Source organism: Oryctolagus cuniculus, chromosome 3 (assembly GCF_051225735.1).
Source record: "Oryctolagus cuniculus isolate XC-2025 breed Fujian yellow rabbit chromosome 3, ASM5122573v1, whole genome shotgun sequence".
Classification (NCBI taxonomy): domain Eukaryota; kingdom Metazoa; phylum Chordata; class Mammalia; order Lagomorpha; family Leporidae; genus Oryctolagus; species Oryctolagus cuniculus.
Window position 1 is genome coordinate 57,416,216 of NC_142869.1, and position 25,078 is coordinate 57,441,293.

At 40.1% G+C, this 25,078-nt stretch overlaps 1 protein-coding gene across 3 annotated transcripts in view; it reads right to left on the minus strand.

The window, feature by feature from the left end:
- Positions 1–1,086: 1,086 nt before the first annotated feature.
- The window catches only part of NUP35 (nucleoporin 35), a 44,920-nt gene continuing 20,928 nt past the window's right edge, over positions 1,087–25,078 (minus strand). Inside the window, exons 5-10 of one of the 3 annotated variants that reach the window (XR_016231484.1) lie at positions 9,230–9,371; positions 7,715–7,822; positions 5,943–6,012; positions 4,387–4,515; positions 3,276–3,440; positions 1,087–1,743 (exon numbers count right to left, since the gene is read on the minus strand). Coding sequence is in view for 2 of the 3 variants with exons in the window: in XM_002712326.5 (XP_002712372.1) it covers positions 1,666–1,743; positions 3,276–3,440; positions 4,387–4,515; positions 5,943–6,012; positions 9,230–9,371 (584 nt within the window). In the remaining variant the exon portion in view is untranslated. Of the gene's footprint in view, positions 1,744–3,275; positions 3,441–4,386; positions 4,516–5,942; positions 6,013–7,714; positions 7,823–9,229; positions 9,372–16,601; positions 17,811–25,078 lie in introns of those variants that run through there. The other 2 variants (XM_002712326.5, XM_089329035.1) reach the window with 2 other exon arrangements.

A 25,078-nucleotide genomic window follows, 5' to 3' on the forward strand; every position in this document is an offset into this window, starting at 1 on the left:
AAGTCCTTGGACCCCTGCACCCAAGTGGAAGACTGGAAGGAAGCTCCTGGCTTCTCATCAACACAACTCCAGCTGTTGCAGCCATCAGGGAATGAACCAGCGGATAAAAGACTCCCTCCCTCCCTCCCTCCTCCTCTCTCTCTCTCTCTCTCTCTTTCCACCTCTGACTCTCTGCAACTCTTGCCTTTCAAATAAATAAATAAATCTTTAAAAAAGAAAAAGAAAAAGAAAGAGGCCGGCGCCCTGCCTCAATAGGCTAATCCTCTGCCTTGTGGCGCTGGCACACAGGGTTCTAGCCGGATTCTGTCCTGGTTGCCCCTCTTCCAGGCCAGCTCTCTGCTGTGGCCAGGGAGGGCAATGGAGGATGGCCCAAGTCCTTAGGCCCTGCACCCCATGGGAGACCAGGAGAAGCACCTGGCTCCTGCCTTCGGATCAGCGTGGTGCGCCGGCCGCAGCATGCTGGAGAGTGAACCAACGGCAAAGGAAGACCTTTCTCTCTGTCTCTCTCTCTCACTGTCCACTCTGCCTGTAGGAAGAGAAGAGAAGAGGAGAGAGGAGAGAGGAGAGAGGAGAGAGGAGAGAGGAGAGGAGAGAAGAGAGAAGAGAGAAGAGAGAAGAGAGAAGAGAGAAGAGGAGAGAAGAGAGAAGAGAAGAGAAGAGAGAAGAGAAAGAAAACAGCTGTGGACATAAGACATGGACACTCACAGGGCTCCGGAGTGGAGCAGAGAGGAAATTAATATAGATTTCAAAACATTTAAGAAACAAAACAACAAATTATATTGTGGGGCCCTAGTTCAGACTATGATTTGACCAAATGAATTGGATACTAGATATTAATATGTTACTAAATCTGCTAGATGAGATACATTATAATTATGTATAGAAATACTTTGATATATTCTCAACTATCTAAAGTAAAATGGTATCACATCTGAGATGTGACTTAAAATAAGAGACAAGCATCAAGTACTACAAAGCTTAACAGAAACTAGATTACAAATATATGGAGGTTCATGATGTATTTTCTCTATTTCAACTAACATTTAACACTTTTGTTAAATAACAAATCACTCCTTCAAAAAAATGTTCAAAACACATCATTGACAAAGTTTATTATCAAGAAATTTTAGTAGTAGAGTTTTTAAAAGAATGTTACAGCTTCAGGATACTGAAAAATGACAATCCATGACAGGACATATACAAAGATAATTAAAATATTAAATACGATCTAAATTAAAAGACCATAATTCAAATCTCTAATTGTAATCTTTGTGTCTTGGGAGAAACAGCTGCAGTTTCCCTTCATGAAATTCACTCCACCTTCTCAGAAGACTAAGAGACCTCATGACAAGTTTAATTATTTAATTTTCAGTGATCAATGCAGAGTTTCTTTGCTTAAGCATGCACTATCACAGAAAGCACAAAATCCTATTTATACGGATTTTTAGTTTTCTTCAAAATGTCTCGAGCAGCTTTTAGAGTGCAAGCTACAAATAGCCTTATCCTTTAAAAAAAAAAAAAGCTTCTAAAAGAAGTATGAGATAGATATCCAATACTGCCAAGAGTGGTTATATAACTAACCGAAGAAAACTGGCAGTACTCTGCTAACTCTGTTTTAATGTAGCAGCCTCCTCTTCAGTAGCTGATTTCTTAGTTCTTATTATACTACCAGCCGAACATGTACTCCATTGCTTTGGATACAAGACTTTCATCTTTTTTTGGCGTCTGTCTGTCAGAAATAACCTATCAAAAAAACACACATACACACAAAAAAACTGTTAGTTGATGATTTCTTCACTGTCCTAGTCAATTCTAGAGTTAATGGCTAAATAAAAAGAGAAATATTAAAATGTATTTATAGCATTCAATTGTCTATTCTTAAAAACAATGTTATGCTTTCAAGAATAGCAAAATTAGGGGGTCGACACAGTGGCACAGCTGGTTGGTACCAGTTCAAGTCCCACCTGCTCAACTTCCAATCCAGCTTCTTGCTGATGCACCTGGGAAGGCAACAGAAGATGGCCCAGATACTTGGGTCCATACTACCCATGTGGGAGGACAGGATGGAGCTCCTAACTCCTGGCTTTGACCTGGACCAGATCTAGCTGTTGAAGCCATTCGGGGAGCAGAGCAGTAGATGGAGTACCTCTCTTCTCTGACTTTCCCTCTCTCTCTCTGACACTCTTTCAAATAAATGTTAAAAAAAAAAAAAAAAAAAAAAGAGAGAGAGAGAGAGAGAAAAGAGTAGTACAAATCATAAATCGTATTCCTTTGACAAAGCATCTGCTACTTAAGTTAGATATCTAACAAATATAACAAAAGCTGTAAGCAAATGGGGACTTTAAAATATCCGTAAAAAAAAAAAGAAAAAAAAATGTCCAGAACAGTCTCCAAATCACAAGGGAAATAAAAAACTGAACTAATACTACCGATCATACTTAAAGCACCAGGTGCTTTATGTACTATGTTTCAGGTTCTGTGTCAGAAACTGATTAAGTTCTAAACCCGAGGCTAATATTCAGTAAGAGACAATAAATACTGAATCACATAGTTCTACCATTCTTCAAGGAATATAATCAGCTTCTTTACATTTTCTTAAATTAAAATTTTTTTCTCTCTGAATAATGGGAGCTGATCACTTTCAATAACCAAAGCTACCACCACCTATGATGATACCATCAGATTTACTCATCAATTTAATAGTTTTAATGCCTGAGATGTAAACCACAAACATTCTATATATATGAATATACAACTAAGAAAAAACTGTAACTTTCAAAATATTTAAGAAATGATTTTTTTATCACTTCTCGGCCTTTTGGCTAAGATCAAGTGTGTGAAGAAATGATGATTATTTTTAATTCAAGATAACTCTTCAATGGCCAAGATTCTAACTTTAAAATAAGAAATTTGAGAAGTTTAAAGGTTTCATCAAGGCAACCACTTCCACTGTTAATAGCATACAGACCAATCCAGTGAAAAAGTTACAAATGCTATATACTCCACATTTAAAATACAACTTTTTCCTTTTTTTTTATCTTTTATTTAATAACTATAAATTTCAAAAGTCTAACTTTTGGATTACAGCAGTTTTTTTCCCCCCAAACCACCCTCCCACCTGCATACCATCCCATCTCCTACTCCCTCTCCCATCTCATTCTTCATTAAGATTCATTTTTAATTATCTTTATATACAGTATATACTTAGTATATACTTAGTAAAGATTTCAACAGTTTGCATAAGGTACAACTTTTTCACACAATGCTTAAAATACCTGATAATCACTAGTAGAAGCTTTATATGCTGTAGCAAGAGGTCTCATGGTAGAAATTCTGGGAGTACTCCCAGGCTGTGTTGGTGTACCTAAGGTTTTGATTGGTGGTGTAAAGGCTAAAGATGGGGATGACAAGGCGTATCTGTCACTGTTTTCCATAACGCTCTGTGGAAACAAACAATTCCTTGTTTATAAGTGTAATACATAATTTACAAAAATACATCCAACTTAGCAAGAAAATTTTATCCCCTAGCCTCTGCAAACATCTGATGTACCATGGATAATAATACAACCAACAGTGACAACAAATTTTAAGAACAGCAACCATCTCTGCTATGTTCATTGGGTATATACCAGTTATCAACATAGAACCATTTCCCATTATTTACATAAAGAATGTTCACAATGATCTTTACAAGCCACAAAGAAAAGATTAAATTGTACTCATTATGGGACCGGCGCTGTAACGTAGCAGGTAAAGCCGCCACTTGCAGTGCCGGCATCACATATGGGAGCCAGGTCCCAGCTGCTCCACTTCCAATCCAGCTCTCTGCTATGGCCTGGGAAAGCAGTAAGACGGCCCAAGTCCTTCAGCCCCTGCACCCACGTGGGAGACCTGAAGAAGTTCCTGGCTCCTGGCTTCAGATCAGTGTAGCTCCGGCTATCGCGGCCATCTGAGGAGTGAACCAGTGGATGGAAGACCTCTCTCCCTCTCTCTGCCTCTCCTTCTCTCTCTGTATAACTCTTTTAAGTAAACAAATAAATCCTTAAAAAAAATTGTACTCATTCTTTATTAAGTATATCTAATTTTCAAACATTTTAAATAAAAAAGACTAACAAAAACCCATCTGAGCAGTGAACCAATGGATGGAAAATCTCTCTCTCTCTCTCTCTCTCCTCTTCTCTTCTCTGTCTCTCTGCCTTTCAAAAAATAAATAAATGTTACATAAATATCTGGCTATCAGAAAGATTACTTTAAATGTCATCACCAACTACAAAGAAAAAAGAAAAGGCACAATGAAGCCAAGTGATATAAACCATCAATGTCAATACTTAGTCTTGTGTTCTTCACATAAATAAAGCTATTTGGCTTACATCACCAATAACTTACTTTGTCTATACATGGCTTCACACCAATCATGATGGATTCTCCAAAAATTCTCCCATCTTTGCTTAAGGCTTTCCGGGCCTGCAGTTTAGATTGATAATGAATATGCATCCAATTTCCTGTGTTAGACATCTGCAAGAAATGAAGTGGTCTCTTAAAATACAAACATAAAAAATGTATACCTAGTGAACCCGACTGGAAAATAGAAACGTAAAAATAAAATTACATTTCCATTTTTTATTTGATGCCCTGTACAAAGTTGTACACTAGGGTTGAGCAAAAATCCTATGGAATAGTTTCAATAATTTCTACGTAGCTCTCAATGCTCTAAAATAAAAAACATATGGCAATATTCTCTGATACCAAAATAACTCTCCAAAGATAATTGTTTCTAATTAAAAGGGTATATCAATACTTCCTATAAATTTTTTAAAATTATAGTCACTAATCTGATTTTGTATAGCAGTTAACTAAGTCAATTCCTAGTAATCAAAAAAAAATTACTTATAACTTGTACTAAGTAATCTAATTAAGTAATTATTTTTTTTAAATATACAAGGTCCTAAAAACTCAAACTCAGGCACTTCTTCCTGTTCCTTTATCCCCAATAACATAAGATCAGGGTTGGCAGTTAGTCTAGTGGTCAAGACACCAATTAGGATGTTCACATCCCACACTGGATGCCTGGTTTTGATGTCCATCTCAGGCTCCTGACTCAAGCTTCTTGCTAATGCAGACCCCAGAAGGCAGTGGTGATGACTCAAGTGGGTTCCAGTCATCCATGTGGAAATTGTAGGTTGAGTTCTGGCTCCTGGCTTTAGCCTTGGCACAGCCCTGTTGCAGACATCTAGGGAGTAAATCATCAAATGGGAGATTTATCTTCCTCTTTCCCTCTCTCCCTCACTCAAGTGATTAATTTATTTTAAAAAACAAGTTCAGATTAAACACAGTAATATTTGATATAATTCATCATTTTAAAGAGTCTATAGGGTCAGGCGCTGTGGCACGGTAGGTTAATCCTCTGGCCTCCAATGCCAGCATTCCATTTGGGCGCCAGTTCGAGTACTGACTGTCCCTCTTTCAATCCAGGTCTCCGCTATGGCCTGGGAAAGCAATAGAAGATGGCCCAAGTCCTTGGGCCCCTGCACCCACGTGGGAGACCAGAAGCTTCTGGCTCTGGCTTCAGATCGGCTCAGCTCCAGTTGTTCCAACCATCTGGGGAGTGAACCAGGGAATGGAAGACCTTTCTCTCTGCCTCTCCCTCTCACTGTCTGTAACTCTAACTCTCAAATAAATTAGCAAAATCTTAAAAAAAAAAATAAGAATCCATAAACTATTTAGAAGTGGGAAGTGAATCCCAAAACTCTCAATCTTCTTCCTTATCTTGTCATTATCCCTTATTAATAAGCATGATGTAATTTTCAGCCTTCCAGACCAGAAGGACCCATTGTATCAAATCTCTAAATTTTTTTAAGTTTAGAAAAAACAGACAAAATTCAGAAGCGGTTTCCTTCAATTCATACTGAATTCATCTTGAATTGAAAAAGTGTAAGCCTTACCACATGTTTTAAGATATTTCCATATTGAGCAAACTGTAATAATATATAGGAAGCAGATGCTTGAGGAAATCTGAAAAAGAAAAAAAAGAATTGTCCAAACAAACCAGTCAACTGCCACTGTGAACAGGAATGCAAATTAACATTCTAATATGTGTTTAGATAAATTCATCCAACTGTCCAGAAAATTAATGGGAGATTCCTGATTGATTAACCAATTTTCTTCTTTATGGCCAAATGCTACCAATCACTCAAAAGCAATTGTGTTAGTCTTGACTCAAGATGTTCTCCAGCTCCAGGTTCTACTTTTGAGACCTCTAAAAACTCCCCTCACTACTATTATCATAGTTCTTCAAAAAGAATTTGAAACGTTCTTCAAATAGTTCTGTACATATTTTACAGCATGTTTACATTTAGGTATTCTATGGTTATTAAAAAGGAATTATAGGTTATAGAGTCATAACATTCTGCATTAAGCAGTATCTAAAAATTCTGAACTTTATCACTGAAAAAAAATTAAATTCAGCACCAATATCAATGATACAGAATCATCTGAAGGGATGGTTACCAAAATTTTAATAGCCATATATTTGTATGGGAAAATTCTAAGATTTTTACTTTCTTCCTTATGTTTTCATGACTTGAATATTTCAGAAGATATGATTACTTTTACAGTCCAAACAATAAAGTCTGAACAATTTACAAACATTAATAGCTGTCAACAGTCAAGAAAGATGTATCTAGAGGTTCTTTGGTCACTGACTTCAGTTAATCTAGGGCTCAGGTTAGAAAACTAAGCAAAAAATTCAGTCATAAAAATAAATAACTGGGGCTGGCAATGGTAGCACAACACATTTAGCCACTTCCTGTGATGCGCACATCCAGTTTTTAGTCCTGGCTGCTCCATTTCTGATACAGCTCCCAGCTAATGAACCTGGTAAAGCAGCAGAGGATGGCCCACGGAGGATAGTCTTGCTTGCACTCACATGGGAGACCCAGATGAAGCTCCTGACTCCTGGTTTTGGCCTGGTCCTGCCCTGGCCATTGCAGCCAATTAGGGGAATGAACTAGTGGATGGAAGGATGGAAGATCAAGTTTTGTCTCCCCTCTTTCTGTAACTCTTTCAAAAAAAAATTTTTTTAAAAAGCAAACACACTAAACACTAAATACAATCTATATGGATATTTGCTGCATTCAGAACAAGAATTCAATTATGCTTATGTAACTACAAATATGTTATTTTTCCAAATAACAATGTAAATGAGGCAAAATGTCTAAAAAGCAGAGGTTTAAAAAAAAAATAACGGAGGCGCCAGCACTGTGGCATAGCAGGTAGAATCACAGATTCAGTGCAGGAATCCCATGTGGGCGCCAGTTTGAGTCCTGGCTACTCCACTTCCAGTCCAGCTCTCTGCTATGGCCAGGGAAAGCAGAAAATGGCCCAAGTCCTTGGGCCCCTGCACCCACGTGGGAAGACCCCAAGGAAGTTCCTGACTCCCAGCTTCAGATCAGCGCAGCTCCAGCCAATGCGGCCAATTAGGGACTGAACCAGCAAATGGAAGACCTCTCTCTCTCTATGTAACTCTGACTTTATTTAAAAGCAATGTATATAATGTATTTATATAAGTATTTCCCTACAAATAAAATGAAATGTTTCATTCTTAAAGAATGCTTCAGTTCTCAAAATTAAGCTCACATAAAGGTTTACTAAAACATGAAAATAGCAAAAAAAAAAAAAAAAAAAAAAAAAGGAAGTGGCAGAATGTATATCTTACATATTAAAAAAGGGGTTGGCATTCTGGTGAAGACTTCTGCCTGAAACACCGGTATCCCATACGGGCTCCAAGACCAAAAATACACAAAAAACAAGTGGCAATCATGCCCTAAAGAAAAAAAATATAGCTGAGGACTAAAGTAGAGTAGAATATTTTTTTCCACAGTTTTTATGTATACATTTGAATTTTTACATTTTGAATACATAAAATGCACAAAATATTAACTGTGTGTTATTCTTCCTTCAATGAATCTAAGTGTTCTTTTTATATTTTTATTCCAAAAATAAATAAACCACACCAGTATTAGTTTGAAAAGTCAGAAGACCTGAGTTTTTAATCTAGTTATTAACTAGATATGAACTTCTGAACAAATAACTTGTTTATACCTCAGTTTCCTCATCTGTAAAATAAAAAGATTACATAATATTGTCTCTATAGTGTTTTAAAGTACTTTTTTGGCCACAAACAGCTATTCAAAATGCATCTGGAACTATAATCCTTTGTTTCTAATAATACATGATATTTGGTTAGAAAGTTTCATTCCCGAGGCCGGCGCTGTGTCACAGGGGGTTAAAGCCTTGGCCTGAGGAGCTGGCATCCCATAGGGGCGCCGGTTCTAGTACCGGCTGCTCCTTTTCCGATCCAGCTTTCTGCTGTGGCCTGGGATAGCAGTAGAAGATGGCCCAAGTCCTTGGGCCCCTGTACCCATGTGGGTGACTCTGAAGAAGCTCCTGGCTCCTGGTTTCAGAACAGCGCAGCTCCAGCCGTTGCAGCCAATTGGGCAGTTGTTGTTATTTTATATTTATTTATTTATTTATTGGACAAATAGAGTTAGACAATGAGAGAGAGACAGAGAGAAAGGTCTTCCTTCCGTTGGTTCACCCGCCAAGTGGCCACTACAGCTGGCACTACACCAATCTGAAGCCAAGAGCCAGGTGCTTCCTCCTGGTCTCCCATGCGGATGCAGGGGCCCAAGCACTTGGGCCATCCTCCACTGCACTCCTGGACCACAGCAGAGAGCTGGACTGGAAGAGGAGCAACCGGGACTAGAATCCGGCGCCCATGTGGGATGCCGGTGCCGCAGGCGGAGGATTAACCAAGTGAGCCACAGCGCAAGACCACCAACTGGGGAGTGAACCATCAGATGGAAGACCTCTCTCTGTTTCTATGTCTCTCTGTAACTCTGTCTTTCAAATAAATAAAATAAATCTTTAAAAAATAAAATAAAATAAATACTACACACAAATAGCAAAGCCTGGGTAATAATACACATGTTGAAGTATCAGGGTGTTATGTACTAATACCTACAACTTACTATGAAATCCATTAACAGAAAGTTGGATTGATGGACAAATAACACAAAAAGCAAATGCACCAAACTATTCACATCTGTACAATATAAGTGGTAGGTTTCTGCTGTGTAAATTCCTTTATTTTTTCTAAATGATAATATTTATTCTCAAATATTGAGGTGGAGGTATTTTTTAAAAAAGGTAAATGATTCAACAACCTTACCCAAACACAGTCACCCAAGTGTCATCGAGGTGATCTTCTGAAGTCAGAGAATCTCCTTGAGTATAAAAAGGATCCAACTGGGCAGGAGACAATGTTGTCTTTCGTGGCTGACCAATATTTGCTGGACTAAACATACTCTGTCCTATATTAGTATATTTAGTAAGTTAATTACCAATATAAATACTTGGTTTAAGTCAAAGATCTTAGTTTTAAATTAAAAAGTGTATTAAAAGTTGACAATTAAATAGCTCAAAATATACAACTGTGATCAAATGATAATTTCATAACCAAATAATGAGTCATAAAAATTGGGAAGTTTATGATTTTATAAATGTTGATTTTATTTTACATTATAAATTTGTTACATACTTTGTTAATTTCTGACTAACTGTATCAGAAGGACTCTCCCAATCAACCTCAAGAATTTCTGTTGGTTTCAACTTCCAAACCCACCACTTTCATCACAGCACCTCTGCCTTAAAAATATTCAGAAACTCCTCATTATATACAGACCAAAACCCAAATGCCTTAGCTACCTTAATATGGTTCCAACCTCATTTTTCCAGTACACCCTAAGCAATACACACTGCTTCCTAAGATGTGAATGCAGCTTTCTTTTATTCAGATCATTCTATCTAAAATGCCTTATACTAGTGCTTTTTATCCTTCAGTGGCACTGCCAAGTAGTGAGTACTTCTTTGTGTAAAATGTGCTATGCTAAACAGTTTACATGGTTGTGTTTTTCTCACAGGTGCTATTCAATTAAGACCATTCATTTCTGAGGAATAGAGACTGTTTTTCCTTCTTTTTTTGTGGCAGTAATGATTCATTTGTTCAATTATTCATTTATTCAGCACTAATATGTACCAAGCATCATTCTAGGTATTGAAGACTTAATAGGATATTATAGAAAAAAAAGGATATAATAGTAAAAAAGTCAGTCAAAATGAAACACTCATGCTTAATAAGCCTAATTTCTGGAGCAGGAGAGATAAATAAGTAAATAACTAGTGTAGAGGAAAGCAAAGTCCTATTGAGAAAATAATAATAATAATAATAATAATAATAATAATAATAATGTAGAAGGGTTAAATGAAAATTCACAAAAAGTGCCTTTAATGGGAAAGACTGAAAGAGATGGGAAACAAAACATGTCGGTGACTCCAAAACTAAATATGAGATGGAGATGACAAAGTGCCAAGGTCTTAAAAAGGAAATGACCGGTATTGGATGAATACTAAGAAGGCCACTCTTCACACAGTGAGAGATCTCAAGTAAGAGCCAACATGAGAGTAGAGATCAGGAGGACTAATCTTGTAAGCCACTGTAAAGGATTTGGCTTCTCCTCAAGTGAGGTTCCCAACCAACAGAAAATTCTGAGCAACAGTGACCTAACAGCATTAAAATTTTGAAATGATAAGAGGTAGCAGCATTTTACTATGTGCTGATTATTATACTATTCTTTACATTTGTATTTTTATTTCTAACAAACCTATAAGGTAGGCTCCATTTAACAAATTAGGAAGCAGGAATATATTAAAAATCAACCAGAATGGAAGTTGGAATTCCAGTCCAGATCTTCAGAATCCAAAGCCTGAGCTCTTATTAAACAGCAACTTAGTTAACATTTATATTTACTTTAGCACAAGTACTTAAGAATGGTCCACAAATCTGATTCCCAAGACCCACTGATGAATTCAGCCAAATCAAAATTATTTTATGTGGCCAGTACTGTGGCATCACCATGCTAGCATCCTATATGGGCACTGGTTTGAGTCCTGGCTATCCTACTCCCAATCAAGCTCCCTGCTAATGCACCTGAGAAAGCATTACTTGAGCCTCAGACACCAATGTAAGAAACCCAAATGAGACTCCTGGCTCCTGGTTGGCTTAAGCCTGGCCCAGCCCCAGACATTGCAGCCATTTGGCAAGTGAGTCAGCTGATGGAAGATCTCCCTCCCTCCCTCCCTCCTTCTCTCTCTCTAACTCTACCTTTCAAGTAAAATAAATCTTAAAAAAAATTTCATAATTATGTATAGTCCATTTGTCCTTTTTTAAAGATTTATTTATTGGGGCCCGCAACTTGGCGTAGCTGGTGAACCCGGCGCCTGCAGTGCCGGCATCCCATATGGGCACTGGTTTGAATCCCAGCTGCTCCACTTCCCATTCAGCTCTATGCTATGGCCTGGGAAAGCAGTGGAAGATGGCCCAATTCCTTGGGTCCCCACACCCCCGTGGGTGACTCGGAAGAAGCTCCTGGCTCCTGGCTTCAGGTCGGCGCAGTTCTGGCCGTTGTGGCCAATTGAGAAGCGAACCAGCGGATAGAAGACCTCTCCCTCTCTCTCTCTCTCTCTCTCTGTCTCTTTCTCTCTCACTGTCTAACTCTGCCTGGCAAAAAAAGAAAAAAAAGAAAGAAAGGCAGAGTTACAGAGAGGGAGAGAGAGAGGAGATTTTCCATTCGTTGGTTCATGCCCCAGATGGCCACAACGGCTGAAGTTGGACCAGTCCAAAGCCAGGAGCAAAGGGCTTCATCCAGGTCTCCCATGTGGGTGGAAGGGCCAAGCACTTGAGCCATCTTCCACTGCTTTCCCAGGCCATAGCAAAGAACTGGAAGTGGAGCAGCCAAGACTCAAGCTGGCACCCATATGGGAAGCCAGGGCTGCTTTACCTGCTATGCCACAGCATCGGCCCCTCATTTTTCACTCTTGCTCTCTAATGAATGTACAGTGGACTCTTCCTCTGACATGACTCAAAAGACTCAGGTTGAATGCAGAAGCAGATTCATGAGAACTCAGCTGCTATTTTATCAAGCAGATATTAAACAGATGTGAAAAGCATAAAACGTCATTTAGAAAAACCCTTTTTTTACAAATAGTTTTCACTTTAAAAAAGTTATTATTTGAAACAAGTTTTTTTTTAAATGAATTAACATAGACTTTAAGATTTCATTTTAATTTTTCTTTTTGAGGCGATAATATGAGGATCTACCATTATCTTTAAAAAGTTAGAGTATGTGCCTGTGTAACAACATACATCTATCTATCTTACCCAATGGTTCAATAACCTCTGGTACACTGGCCATTCCAGCCCACTACCAAACAGTTACATATTCCTCATGCTTAATACTGAAGACAACAAATTGACTGTGAGATACTGACTGCACTACAGGCCCAGGAGCAGTCACAGATAGATCCCAAGTTCAAAGCTGAATCCTAATAAATACTAGTCTGAAAAACACCATCAACACAGAAGCATGAGTGCACACACAGCACTTTCACCATAAGAAACCTGTATGTCAAACCAAAAGAAAACAAAATTTCAATGGTTTCCCTTCTTCAAGGGAGCAAGATGTTCTTGCATACCTGGGAAAAGCTAGTTCAAGGATAAATTCATCAAATTCACAGAAAAAATTTCATAATTTTTCTGCCAGAATTTTGAGATGGATGATCTTGAAATCCAGTTTAAGTATCTTTAGTTTAAAAAAAAAAAAACTATTTCTCATTTATGGCATGGCAATAGTATTATCTTCACTGACATTCATTTACATGTTAGTGAACAGTATGAATTCTGTAACTGTGAAAATGGCTCAATGAGACACCAGTGGTGTTACTGGTGACTGAAGTTAGATTCCTCAGAGACTAGCAACTATCACGGGGACTTTCACAACCTGTGTGCAAGGTGGCCTTGAGTCCCCAGCTTTCATTTGTAATACAATAAATATTAATAGCTAAAATACACATAAACAAAAGTTCTTTGGTTTTCAAATTCTAAAGACTGTAAAGAGGGTCATAAAACCCAAGTAGAGAACCACTATTCTCCAGGGTCATGCAGAAGATTCACATTCCACTTTTACTGATTTTCTGCTATCTACTTGCTCAATACATTCTAAATACAGTATACATGTACTGCCTTGTCATTTATCCTGAATTCCCAACAGACTTGAAAATCACACTAAATCATTCCAAAGTGTTTATGTTAAAATGGGTTTCTGAAAGTATGTTCTTAAGAAATAAAAATGATTCTCTACAGATAAAAGGAAAAAGCTATTATGGTAAAGTTTTTATAAAAAGCTATATACTATATTATCCTAATGGGAGATTTATAATGCATGGAACCGTGGCAAAAACTGTAAGAGATCATCTAGCAAGGAAATCTTTATGACCTCATCCAACTCAAAATTTCCCATTTACAACTTAACCACATTTTACCCTCATAAAACACATATGTTGCTAATACTGATCTTATGTCAAAAACCTCCTTATAAGTTCAGAAGAATTCACAGGAACAAAACCTATTAGGAAATGAATAAAAAAGCCACTATTCAAATCCAAAGCTGAGGTGCAAAAAAGGCTGCCAACTGAGTTTTAATTTCCTATTTATGAATAGAAAATGATTTCCTGAGAGCCATAAAGAGGTTTAACAAACAAGTTATACTAAACGGCCAGATACAATGACACATTATTAATCAATCACAAAGAAGAACCAGAAAGTCAAATTACCCAACATTTTCATAATACATAAAAGGTCAAAGTAAATTTTAAAACAAACAGCCAAACAAAACTGTCCCAATGGTCCCCAAAAATCTATTTGGGGAGATTATTTTATTCTATTTCCTTACATTCCAACTGCTACTGAATCACAATAATCACATCTTTAACATAAAACAGGGGGAAATGCAGCACCATATGTTGCTTTTTTGGAAGGTAACAAGTATTATGTTAGGAGGCACCCAGAACTGGATTGATCTGGATGACAGAAAGGTAATATTGCTAGCCCTGAACCATTTACCACCACAGACAGCATCATATAGTAGAAAGAGAATAATTATTTTCTAAGATTTACTTATTGGAGCCAGTGTGATCTGGTGTAGTAGGCTAGGCCTCCACCTGAGGCGCTAGCATCTGATATGAGCACCTGTTAAGTGTCCCAGCTGCTCCTCTTCCAAACCAGCTCTCTTGCTTGTGCCCTGGGAAAATAAGAGGAGGATGGCCCAACTGCTTGAGTTCCTGCACCCTCTGGGGAAGCCCAGAGGAAGCTGCTGACTCCTGGCTTCCAATCGGCCCAGCTCCAGGCTGTGATGGCCATTTGGGGAGTGAACCAGCAGATGGAAGGCCTTTCTCTCTATCTCTTCGTCTGTCTATAACACTACCTCTCAAATACATAAATAATTTTTAAAAGAAAAGACTAATGCTATACACAAATTTTCTTAAAAAAAAGAATTTAAAATGTTTAAAAAATTTTATTTATTTGAAAGTCAGAATTACAGAGAGAGAGGGAAAGAGAGAGATATCATGCATCTACTGGTTCACTCCCCAAATGGTTGCAATGGCCAGGGCTGGGCCAGGCTGAAGCTAGGAGCCAGGAGCTTCATCCAGGTCTCCCATTTGGGTGCAGGGGCCATTTGGGCATACTCTGCTGTGTTCCCAGGCACAATAGCAGGAAGCTAGATGGAAGTGGATGGAAAGTGGAATAGCACCCATATGGGATCCCGGCACTGCAGACAGCACCTTAACCCACTGTGCCACAGTGCTGCCCCAATAATAAATTTTGTAATTTGTTAATGTTGGAATTCTATTAACTGCTGTCAAAATTAGAGCACATTATTGAGCCTCACTTCCCAAATATAACAACAGAACAATAAAAACAAAGATAACATTAATGATGATGACTGCTGGCATGTGTTGAAAACTTATGGTATTATACAAGATGCTAATTTAGGTACTTTACATGTATTTATGTTTAACAGAGCTGTAAATTCTGTAAAATTCAGTAAAACAGACACTACCATTTTCATTTTGTGTATGAAGAATGCAAGGCATAATAGCTGGAGATGAAGTGAGAGAGAATGTTTACAGGATTCAGTGTTACTTCTCCTTAGTTATTATATCTAATTATATCTAATAAATCTTTAACATAAAAACTTACCTGTTACTCTAAGAATCAAATATGAGAGTATATAAGACAAAAATTCACAAAGGTTGACCGTGTTAACAGTATATAACTTTACAATGATATAAATGAGGACTCTGATACAATTATATTTGACATCAACAGCACAAATACAAGCATAGAGGCAAGCCTACAAGATTTCCAGAAATGATGTTCATCTCTTTCCTCCCAACAACATCAAAACAAAGCTAAACAGGATCAAAAGTTAAAATTGCCGGTCAGCGCCATGGCTCAATAGGCTAATCCTCCACCTTGCGGCACCGGCACACCGGGTTCTAGTCCCAGTTGGGGTGCCAGATTCTGTCCCGGTTGCCCCTCTTCCAGGCCAGTTCTCTGCTGTGGCCTGGGAGTGCAGTGGAGGATGGCCCAAGTCCTTGGGCCCTGCACCCCATGGGAAACCAAGAGAAGCACCTGGCTCCTGCCATGGGATCAGCACCTTGCGCCGGCTGCAGCACGCCGGCCGCGGCAGCCATTGGAGGGTGAACCAACGGCAAAGGAAGACCTTTCTCTCTGTCTCTCTCTCACTGTCCACTCTGCCTGTCAAAAATTTGAAAAAAAAAAAAAAAAAAAGGTTAAAATTGCCAAGTAAAAATTACAATACAACAATGTGATCCTGACTGAAGAGAAAAATATGGTCACCTAAGGATTTCAAAAAATCTTCTTCAAAAAAACTTTTATATATGCATATATATAAATATATATAAATATGTATATTTATTTATATTATATATATTATATATATTTATCTCCAGTCACTAGACTTGTCTGTACTCAAGATTAGAAACCAGAGCTAATCTAAATTAACCTACTAACCTAACTATTCCCTCAGGAAAGATATGTTTCGGATCACCTCAGGTCCACTAGGTTTATCAAAGAACCTAGAGCAGCCCCTCCTTTATCTGTGAAGGATACATTCCAGGACTCCCATTGATTGCCTAAAACCACAGATAGTACGGCACCACAAATTTAGCACTTAAAAATCCACTGTTGAGGGGCTGGGGCTGTGGCAGGTAAAGCCACACCTACAGTGCCGGCATCCCACATGGGCACCAGTTCGAGACCCAGCTGCTCCAACTCCGATCCACCTCCCTTTTAATATGCCTGGGAAAGCAGCAAAAGATGGCACAAGTCCTTGGGGCCCTTGGACTCACATGGGAGACTCAGATGAACCTCCTGGCTCCTGCCTTCAGCCTGGCCCACACCAGCCATTGCAGCCATTTGGGGAGTGAACTAGTGGATGGAAGACATCTCTCTTTCTCTCTCTCTCTCCCTCCCTCCCTCTCTCTTCTTCTGCTTCTCCTTCTCTGTAACTCTGATTCTCAAATAAATAAACAAATAAATCTTTAAAAACAAATGCACTGTCGCTGTAACATTTTTTGTGGTTTGAGGTGTGACAACAAAACTAACACAAATTTCTTTTCCCTTCTTCACAATTTAACAGAAGATTCATTCTTGCCCTAGAGTGAATATAGGCAACCTCAGCATACAATTTTATTCTTCCCTTATTAAGTTGAAAAGTTTCACTTTTCATGTAATGGAAGTACTTTTTCTCCACATCCTTTTGGCATATCCAAATTGCCAGCATCACTACTCTTGTGCTTTAGGGCCATTGTTAACTATAATAAAGATTACTTGAACACAAGCAACATGAAACCACAACAGTAGACCTTATGGCCAAAATGGCTTCTAAGCGCCTAATGGATGGGTAGCATATACAGAGTGAATACAACGGACAAGCAGATGACTGTTGGGAGAGATTCGAGCAGGGACAGTGGGAGACTCCACCACACCGTTCAGAGCAACACAATTTAGAATTTCCAAATTATTTATCTCTGGAATTTTCCATTTAATAATGTTGCACCTTGGTTGACTATGGGTAACTGAAACTGTGGAAAAGTGAAGCCACAGGGAAGGAGAGACACAAAGTGGTCTACTGTTTTTAAACTAGAACACTGTTTAATCTAGAACCCTACTAGAAAACTACTTCTGTTTACATTCAAATAGGAATCAAATAACCAACCTAAAATACAATTTACCAGACTGAAAGTTTGAGAAGCCAATCTTCAAATGTTCCTTACAAAAGCAATCAAGCAAATGAAGATACGCAACAATTACTAACTCTAGAGAAAAGAATGGAATCCCAACATATTAAATGACTGTCTTATAGAATTATCAGACTTTCAAAACTGAGCTTCAGTTTATCACTGATGTCACACATAAGAGTGTTAGTTGTTAAATTAACAACAAGAGTCACTGTGCCCTTACCTCCCATGCAGGACCTCTGTCCTCAATGAGTTGTATTATGTGAATTAACTATAAAACTTGTTCGCGGGGCCAGTGCTGTGGCTCACTTGGTTAATCCTCCACCTGCGGCGCCAGCATCCCATATGGGCACTGGGTGCTAGTCTCGGTTGCTCCTCTTCCAGTCCAGCTCTCTGCCGTGGCCCGGGAGGGCAGTGGAGGATGGCCCAAGTGCTTGGGCCACTGCACCCGCATCGGAGAGTGGAAAGAAGCACCTGGCTCCTGGCTTCAGATCGGCGCAGCTCCGGCCGTAGCGGCCATTTGGGGAGTGAACCAACAGAAGGAAGACCTTTCTCTCTCTCTCTCTCTCTCTCACTGTCTATAACTCTACCTGTCAAATAAATAAAACTTGTTATCAAACAGTTTGTGTGTGTGTGTGTCTATGCAAATTGTTGAAATCTTTACTTAGTATAGAGTTGATCTTCTCTGTATAAAGTTAATTGAAAAGGAATCTTATTGGAAAATGGGACTGGGAATGGGAGAGGGAGGGAGTGAGGGAGCAGGAGACAGGGTGGGAGTAGGGGTGGGAGGGCAGGTATGGTGGGAAGAATCACTATATTCCTAAAGTTTTCTTATGAAATTTATACTCCTTTAATAAAAGGTTTCTTGGGGAACAAAAAAACTGAGTTCAAGTTTAATTAAAAAAAGACAATATAAAGTAATGCTAAACTAAATACACACCAAGAAACAATTATTCTCTTTGCTCATCAGCACAGATACATTTAATAGGCATAGCATATTTCCAAAATAAAGATAATTTAAAATGAAACACCCATATTGACAAGTGTCATAAGCATGTTTTAAAAATATCTGCTTATTTTTCACCTCTCACTTCAGGAAATAAACAAAAATACACACTTACAAAAAAAAAAAAAAAAAAAAAAGATACCCTTGGGGCCAGCACTATGGCATAGCAGGTATGCTGCTGCCTGTAATGCTGGCACTCCATGAGCACTGGTTCAAGTCACAGTTGCTCCATTTCCAATCCAGCTCCCTGCTAATGTGCCTGGAAAAACGGCAGAAGGTAACCCAAGTGCACCTATGTGAGAGACCAGGAAAAAACTCCTGGCTTCGGCCTGGCCCAGCCCTGGCAACCGCAGTCATTTGGGAAGTGAACCAGCAAATGGAAGATCTCTCTCTCCCTTTCTGTATCTCTTCCTTTCAAATAAATAAAATAAATCCAAAATAAAGCCCTTAAATAAAGTTTGTTCTTGTTATAAAGACAAGCCAAAGATAGTAAATGGAATCTGAAACCAATTCAAATTTTGATGTTCTGTATTATGATTACGAAGGTACAATTTATTTATGCTACATCAAGTAATAACCTTCAAGCAAGAAATTAAATGAAGGTTCAAACTGGGACAACCACTATATAACCTTTAAAAATCAAACGAATCAAAATTAAATCTGGAACGAATAAGCAATTCAACTTTTACCCTGTCAACTACTCTGAAAAACATAATTACTTACACATAATATAAAACTATTTACATAACTTCAGCATAATTGCCCCCTACCTAGTTAATCTTTAATTGCTCCACTGATTTTACTTCCTTTCAATCAGACTTTGGGTACCCACACACTATGCTTTATAAGATGAAAATAAAACGTGCCTATCAAACCACATCAAATTGAACTGTAACGTGTCTCCCTTGGTAAATCACTATTCAAACATTCTTTGTTAGATTAAAGTAGAGGGCAAAGACCTAATTACTCTTTATGAAAATGTCTTCAACTAAAGCACAGAATTTAATCAAAACAGACCACTAACTTATATAAAAACAAAAGGAGGTAAAAAAGGGAACAGCACATTTGAAACATATATATGGCAAATGAAACTTGGCAAAAAGAGGTTCTTAACAGTGTTATGTTACTTTCTTACCATAAAACAAAATAGCACACCTAATGATCAAGAATATGGCCTCAGTCCAATACTAGGTATTGGTCTTTGGTTTCTGGAAAGTAACCTCTAAACCCTGGCAATTTCCCCAGCAGTAAGTTATCTTTCATATTCAGGACAGCCCCTCAGATTAGACTGCACACTTTATGCTAATCAAGTGAGTGATGGTGGAGGTTGAGAATTCCAGAAAAATCAACTTAGTGATAAAAAAGCTGGAGTTTCTGAACGATCATCCAGCCTCTAGGGAAAAGAAGAGGACTACAGATGGAATCCAGTCACACAATCAATAATCAATCATATCTGCACAATGAAATTCCAGACACAGAAAAAAACTCCGAACACAGAAGCCCCAGTGAACCTCTCTACCTGGTAATATTCTACATCATCAGAGCCAGCAGTAAAAGCTGCCGCCTGCAATGCCGGCATCCCATATGGGCGCCAGTTCGAGACCCAGCTGCTCCACTTCCGATCTTGCTCTCTGCTGTGGTTTAGGAAAGCAGAAGATGGACCAAGTCCTCTGGCCCCTGCACCCGCATGGAAGACCCAGAAGAAGCTCCTGGCTTTGGATCAGCCCAGCTCTGGCTGTTGCAGCCATTTGCGGAGTGAATGAGCAGACAGAAGACCTTTTTCTCTCTTTCTGCCTCTCCTTCTCTCTCTGGGTAACTCTGACTTTCAAATAAATAAATAAATATTTTAAAAACAAAAAAATTGGCCGGCGCCACGGCTCACTAGGCTAATCCTCCACCTGCGGCGCCGACACCCCAAGTTCTAGTCCTGGTTGGGGCGCCATATTCTGTCCCGGTTGCCCCTCTTCCAGGCCAGCTCTCTGCTGTGGCCCAGGAGTGCAGTGGGGGATGGCCCAAGTGCTTGGGCCCTGCACCCACATGGGAGACCAGGAGGAAGCACCTGGCACCTGGCTTCACACCGGCCGTGGCGGCCATTTTGCGGGGGTGAACCAACGGAAGGAAGACCTTTCTCTCTGTCTCTCTCTCACTGGCTAACTCTGCCTGTCAAAAAAAAAAAAAAAAAAAAAAAAAATTCTACATCATCAATACTGGAAGGATAATATTTCCTTCAATAATAGAACGAAAACTTTGTACGTGGACCCCTCTCATACTTTGTCCCATTTGTCTTTTCCTTTGGCTAGTTCTAATATGTATCCTTTTGATGTTAAAATTGTAATAACTGGGATTGTACTTCCAGTGGGTTCTGTAAGTCTTTCTAGAAAATTATCAAACTTTATAGTAGTCTTGGAAAGCCCCAAATTTACAGTCAGCTAATCTAAACTGAAGGATGGGGACCAGGACCGTGGCACAGTAAGTTAATCCTTCACCTGCAGCACTGGCATCCCATATGAGTGCCAGTTCTAGTCCCAGCTGCTCCTCTTCCAACCCAGCTCTCTGCTGTGGCCTGGGAAAGCAGTAGAAGATGGCCCAAGTGTCTGGGCCCCTGCACCCGCATGGGAGACCAGGAAGAGACACCTGGCTTCTGGCTTCCGATAGGCGCAGCTCCAGCCATTGCTGCCATTTGGGGAGTGACCAATGGAAGGAAGACCTTTCTCTCTGTCTTCACTCTCACTGTCTGTAACTCTACCTCTCAAATAAATAAATAAAAATCTTTAAAAAATAAATAAACTGAAGGGTGGCACTGGGGACCCTAAACTTGTGGCTAGTATCTAAAGTTGAGGACAATTATCTGGGAGGTCTTTCTTCAGACTTTGCAACCTGACACACTTAAATAATGAGGAATAATGAATACAACATCCAATAAGGCATAGAAAACTGACTGAAATAAAGAAAAACTAGGGGCCAGCACTGTGGCACAGTGAGCTAAGACTGCCCGTGGCACTGGTATCCCATATGGGTACCAATTCATGTCCTGAAGGCTCCTCTTCCAATCCAGCTCTCTATTAATTTGTCTGGGAAAGCAGAAGATGGCCCAAGTCCTTGGGCCCCTACACCCATGTGGGAGACAAGAAGCAGCTCCTGGCTTTGGATCAGCTCAGCTCTGGCCAGTGCAGCTAATTAGGGAGTGAACCAGCTGATGGAAGACTTTTCTGTCTCTCCCTTTCTCTAACTCTCTAAAATAAGTAAATAAAAATCTTAAGAATAGAAGAAAAGAAAAGGAAAAGGAAAAGAACAGCTAGTTTTAGGGCCAGCATTGTGGTATGGTGGATAAGCCACCACTTGCACTCTGGCATCCAATATCAGAGTGCTGACTGGACTCCTAGCTCCTCCACTTCTGATTCAGTTCCTTGCTAATGCACCTCGGAAGGCAGTGGAAGAAGGCCCAAGTTCTTGCATCCCTACCTCCCATGTGGGAGACCAAACAGAGTTTGTGGCTTCTAGCTTCTACACGGACAAGCCCTGGTTGTTGTGGCCATTTGGAGAATGAAGCAGCAGATGGATCTCTTTCTGTTTCTCCCTCTCTCTCTCTCTGATGCTCTGCCTTTCAAATAAATCAATCCTTTAAAAATTAAATAGAAAAATAATAGTTTTTATAAAAGGAAAATAGTTTACAGAGTATATAGTAAGGGATGAAATACTAGCCCCCTCCTGATTCTCAGGATACAAGTAACTGCCACTCTCCCTCGCCACCTCTAAGGGACCAGAAACTTTGTCTCTTAAGAAAAGGAGAGAATGGCAGTGTGGCACAGTGGGTAAGGCTGCCGCTGCCTGCAGTGCCAGCATCCCATATAGGCACTGGTTCGAGTCCCAGCTGCTCCACTTCCGATCCAGCTTTCTGCTATGGCCTGGGAAGGCAGTGGAGGATGGCCCAGGTCCTTGGGTCCCTGTACACATGTGGGGGACCCAGAAGAAGACAGTGGCTCCTGGCTTCAGATTGGCTCAGCTCCAGACATTGCAGCCAGTGGGGGAATGAACCGGCAAATGGAGGACCTCCCTCTCTCTCTCTCTCTCTGCCTCTCCTTCTCTCTCTGTATGACACTGACTTCCAAATAATAAATAAATCTCAAAAAAAAAAAAAAAAAAAAAAAAAGGAAAGGAACCTGGGGCAGGCACTGTGGTGCAGTGGATTAATCCTCACCTGTGGCACCAACATCCCATATGGCTACCAGTTCTAGCCCTGGCTGCTCCTCTTCCGACCCAGCTCTCTGCTTGTGGCCTGGGAAAGCAGTAGAAGATGGCTCAAGTGCTTGGGCCCCTGCACCCATGTGGGAGACCCGGAAGAAGCTCCTCGCTTCAGATTGGTCCAGCTCTGGCTGTTGTGGTCTTTTGAGGAGTGAACCAGTGGATGGAAGACCTTTTTATCTCTCCTTCTCTCTGTCTGCAACTCTACATCTCACATGAATAAATAAATGTAAAAACCAAAAAAAAAAAAAAAAAAAAAAAGGAATCTGAATGGCTCAAGAGTCAATGAATCCAAAAACAGTAGAGAACAAGTAGAAGGAAGAAATGAAAATCTGCACACCGAGGAAGCTTCTCCTCGTCTATACTTGAACACTAGCACTTAGTTAAGGCTGGATACTGAAAGATTCTTCCTTGGAAAAACTTAAAAAGAGGGGGCCAGCGCTGTGGCGCAGTGGGTTAACGCCTGGCCTGAAGCGCCAGCATCCCATATGGCCACGAGTTCGAGACCTGGCTGCTCCACTTTCAATCCAGCTCTCTGCTATGGCCTGGGAAAGCAGTGGAGGATGGCCCAAGTCCTGGCCCCTGCACCTGCGTGGGAGACACGGAAGAAGCTCCTGGCTGCTGGCTTCGGATTGGTGCAGCTCCGATTGTTACAGCTAATTAGGGAGTGAACCATCAGATGGAAGACCTCTCTCTCTGCCTCTCCTCTCTCTGTGTAACTCTGACTTTCAAATGAATAAATAAATCTTTAAAAAGGAAAAAGTTACGTGTGCTGAAATTAGATTCTCCTGACAAAAAAAAAAAAAAAAAAAAAAAAAAAAAAACTTACTGTCCAATCACCTTACAATGAAGTCCAGTAAAAGATAAAACAGCAGGCCGGCACCACGGCTCACTAGGCTAATCCTCCGCCTGCGGCACCAGCACCCCGGGTTCTAGTCCCGGTTGGGGCGCCGGATTCTGTCCTGGTTGCTCCTCTTCCAGGCCAGCTCTCTGCTGTGGCCCGGGAGTGCAGTGGAGGATGGCCCAGGTGCTTGGGCCCTGCACCCGCATGGGAGACCAGGAGGAAGCAACTGGCTCCTGGCTTCTGATCGGCACAGCGCACCGGCTGTAGCAGCCACTTGGGGGGTGAGCCAACGGAAGGAAGACCTTTCTCTCTGTCTCTCTCTCTCACTGTCTAACTCTGCCTGTCAAAAACAAAAAACAAAGAAACTAAAAGATAAAACAGCTTCTCTTCTCTAATCCTCCACCTCTAACCCCCAGCCAAGGTGGAACCCTACAACACACAGATTCCAAGTAGCTTTTTAAAGCTTCACTCAACAAACATATATTAACCAACACGACAGAAAGAGGAGGAGGAACAGAAAAAATAGTAATTTGAAAGGAACAAACAGTAAGAGCCAACATTTTAAAAAGACTATTATAAACTGTACTGCTTAGACAACTGACTTACAAAAGAACGAAACACTGCATTCCTAAGTACATTCACAGATCAAAAAACAGGCTGGCATTGTGGCACAGTGGGTTAAACCATGGTTTGTGACACTAGCATAACAAGTTAAGAGTTCCAGCTGCTCTACTTCCTATCCAGCTGCCTGCAAATGCACCTGAAAACAGAACAGAATTCAATCCAAGTACTGGTGCCCCCACCACCCATATTAGAGATCCAGATGGAGATCAGGCTCCTGGCTGCAGGGGTTGAAGCCATTTAGGGAACGAACAAGTAGATGAGTCCCTCTCTCTACCTTTCAAATCAATAAATCTTTTCTTCGAAAAATGAAAAAGAACAAAAAAGTTCTTGGAAATTTAAATGGAAGACAAAATTAAAAATTATTCATTGAGAAAATTTCCCAGAAAGAACAGATATGAATGACAATGTAAGAAAGATTAAGCAGAGGATCAGACATCTCTCAGTGATCCAACATACAAACAAAAGGAATTCCAGGAAGATGAAACAGAAAAAGCAATGGAAAGCAATTATCAAACAAATACAGGGAAGTTTCCAGAACTGAAGAATGTGTCTTGATTAAGGATCAACCAAGTCCCCAACAAAACAAATGAAAATGTCCCACATAAAGGCACATTTGTGAAATTGAGAATGACAACCCTGATATATTTTTTTCGAAAAAAGGTCACATACTAATTCTTAGGAATCATCACCACAGAAGATTTCCACGGAACAATGGAAGTTGTAAGACAATGAAATCAAGCCTTCAAAATTCCAGCCTAAAACAGGATACTCAGGCAAACTATCAGTCAAGTATAAAGACAGAAAAAAAGACATTTCTACCATGAGGTCTTAAATTTTAACTTCCCAGCCGGCGTCCGGCTCACTTGGCTAATCCTCCACCTGCGGCACCAGCACTCCAGGTTCTAGTCCCGGTTGGGGCGCCGGTTCTGTCCTGGTTGCTCCTCTTCCAGTCTAGCTCTCTGCTATGGCCTAGGAGTGCAGTGGAGGATGGCCCAAGTGCTTGGGCCCTGCACCCGCATGGGAGACCAGGGGGAGGTGCCTGGCTCCTGGCTTCAGATCGGCACAGCACGCCGGCCGTAGAGACCATTTGGGGGGTGAACCAACGGAAGGAAGACCTTTCTCTCTGTCTGTCTAAATCTGCC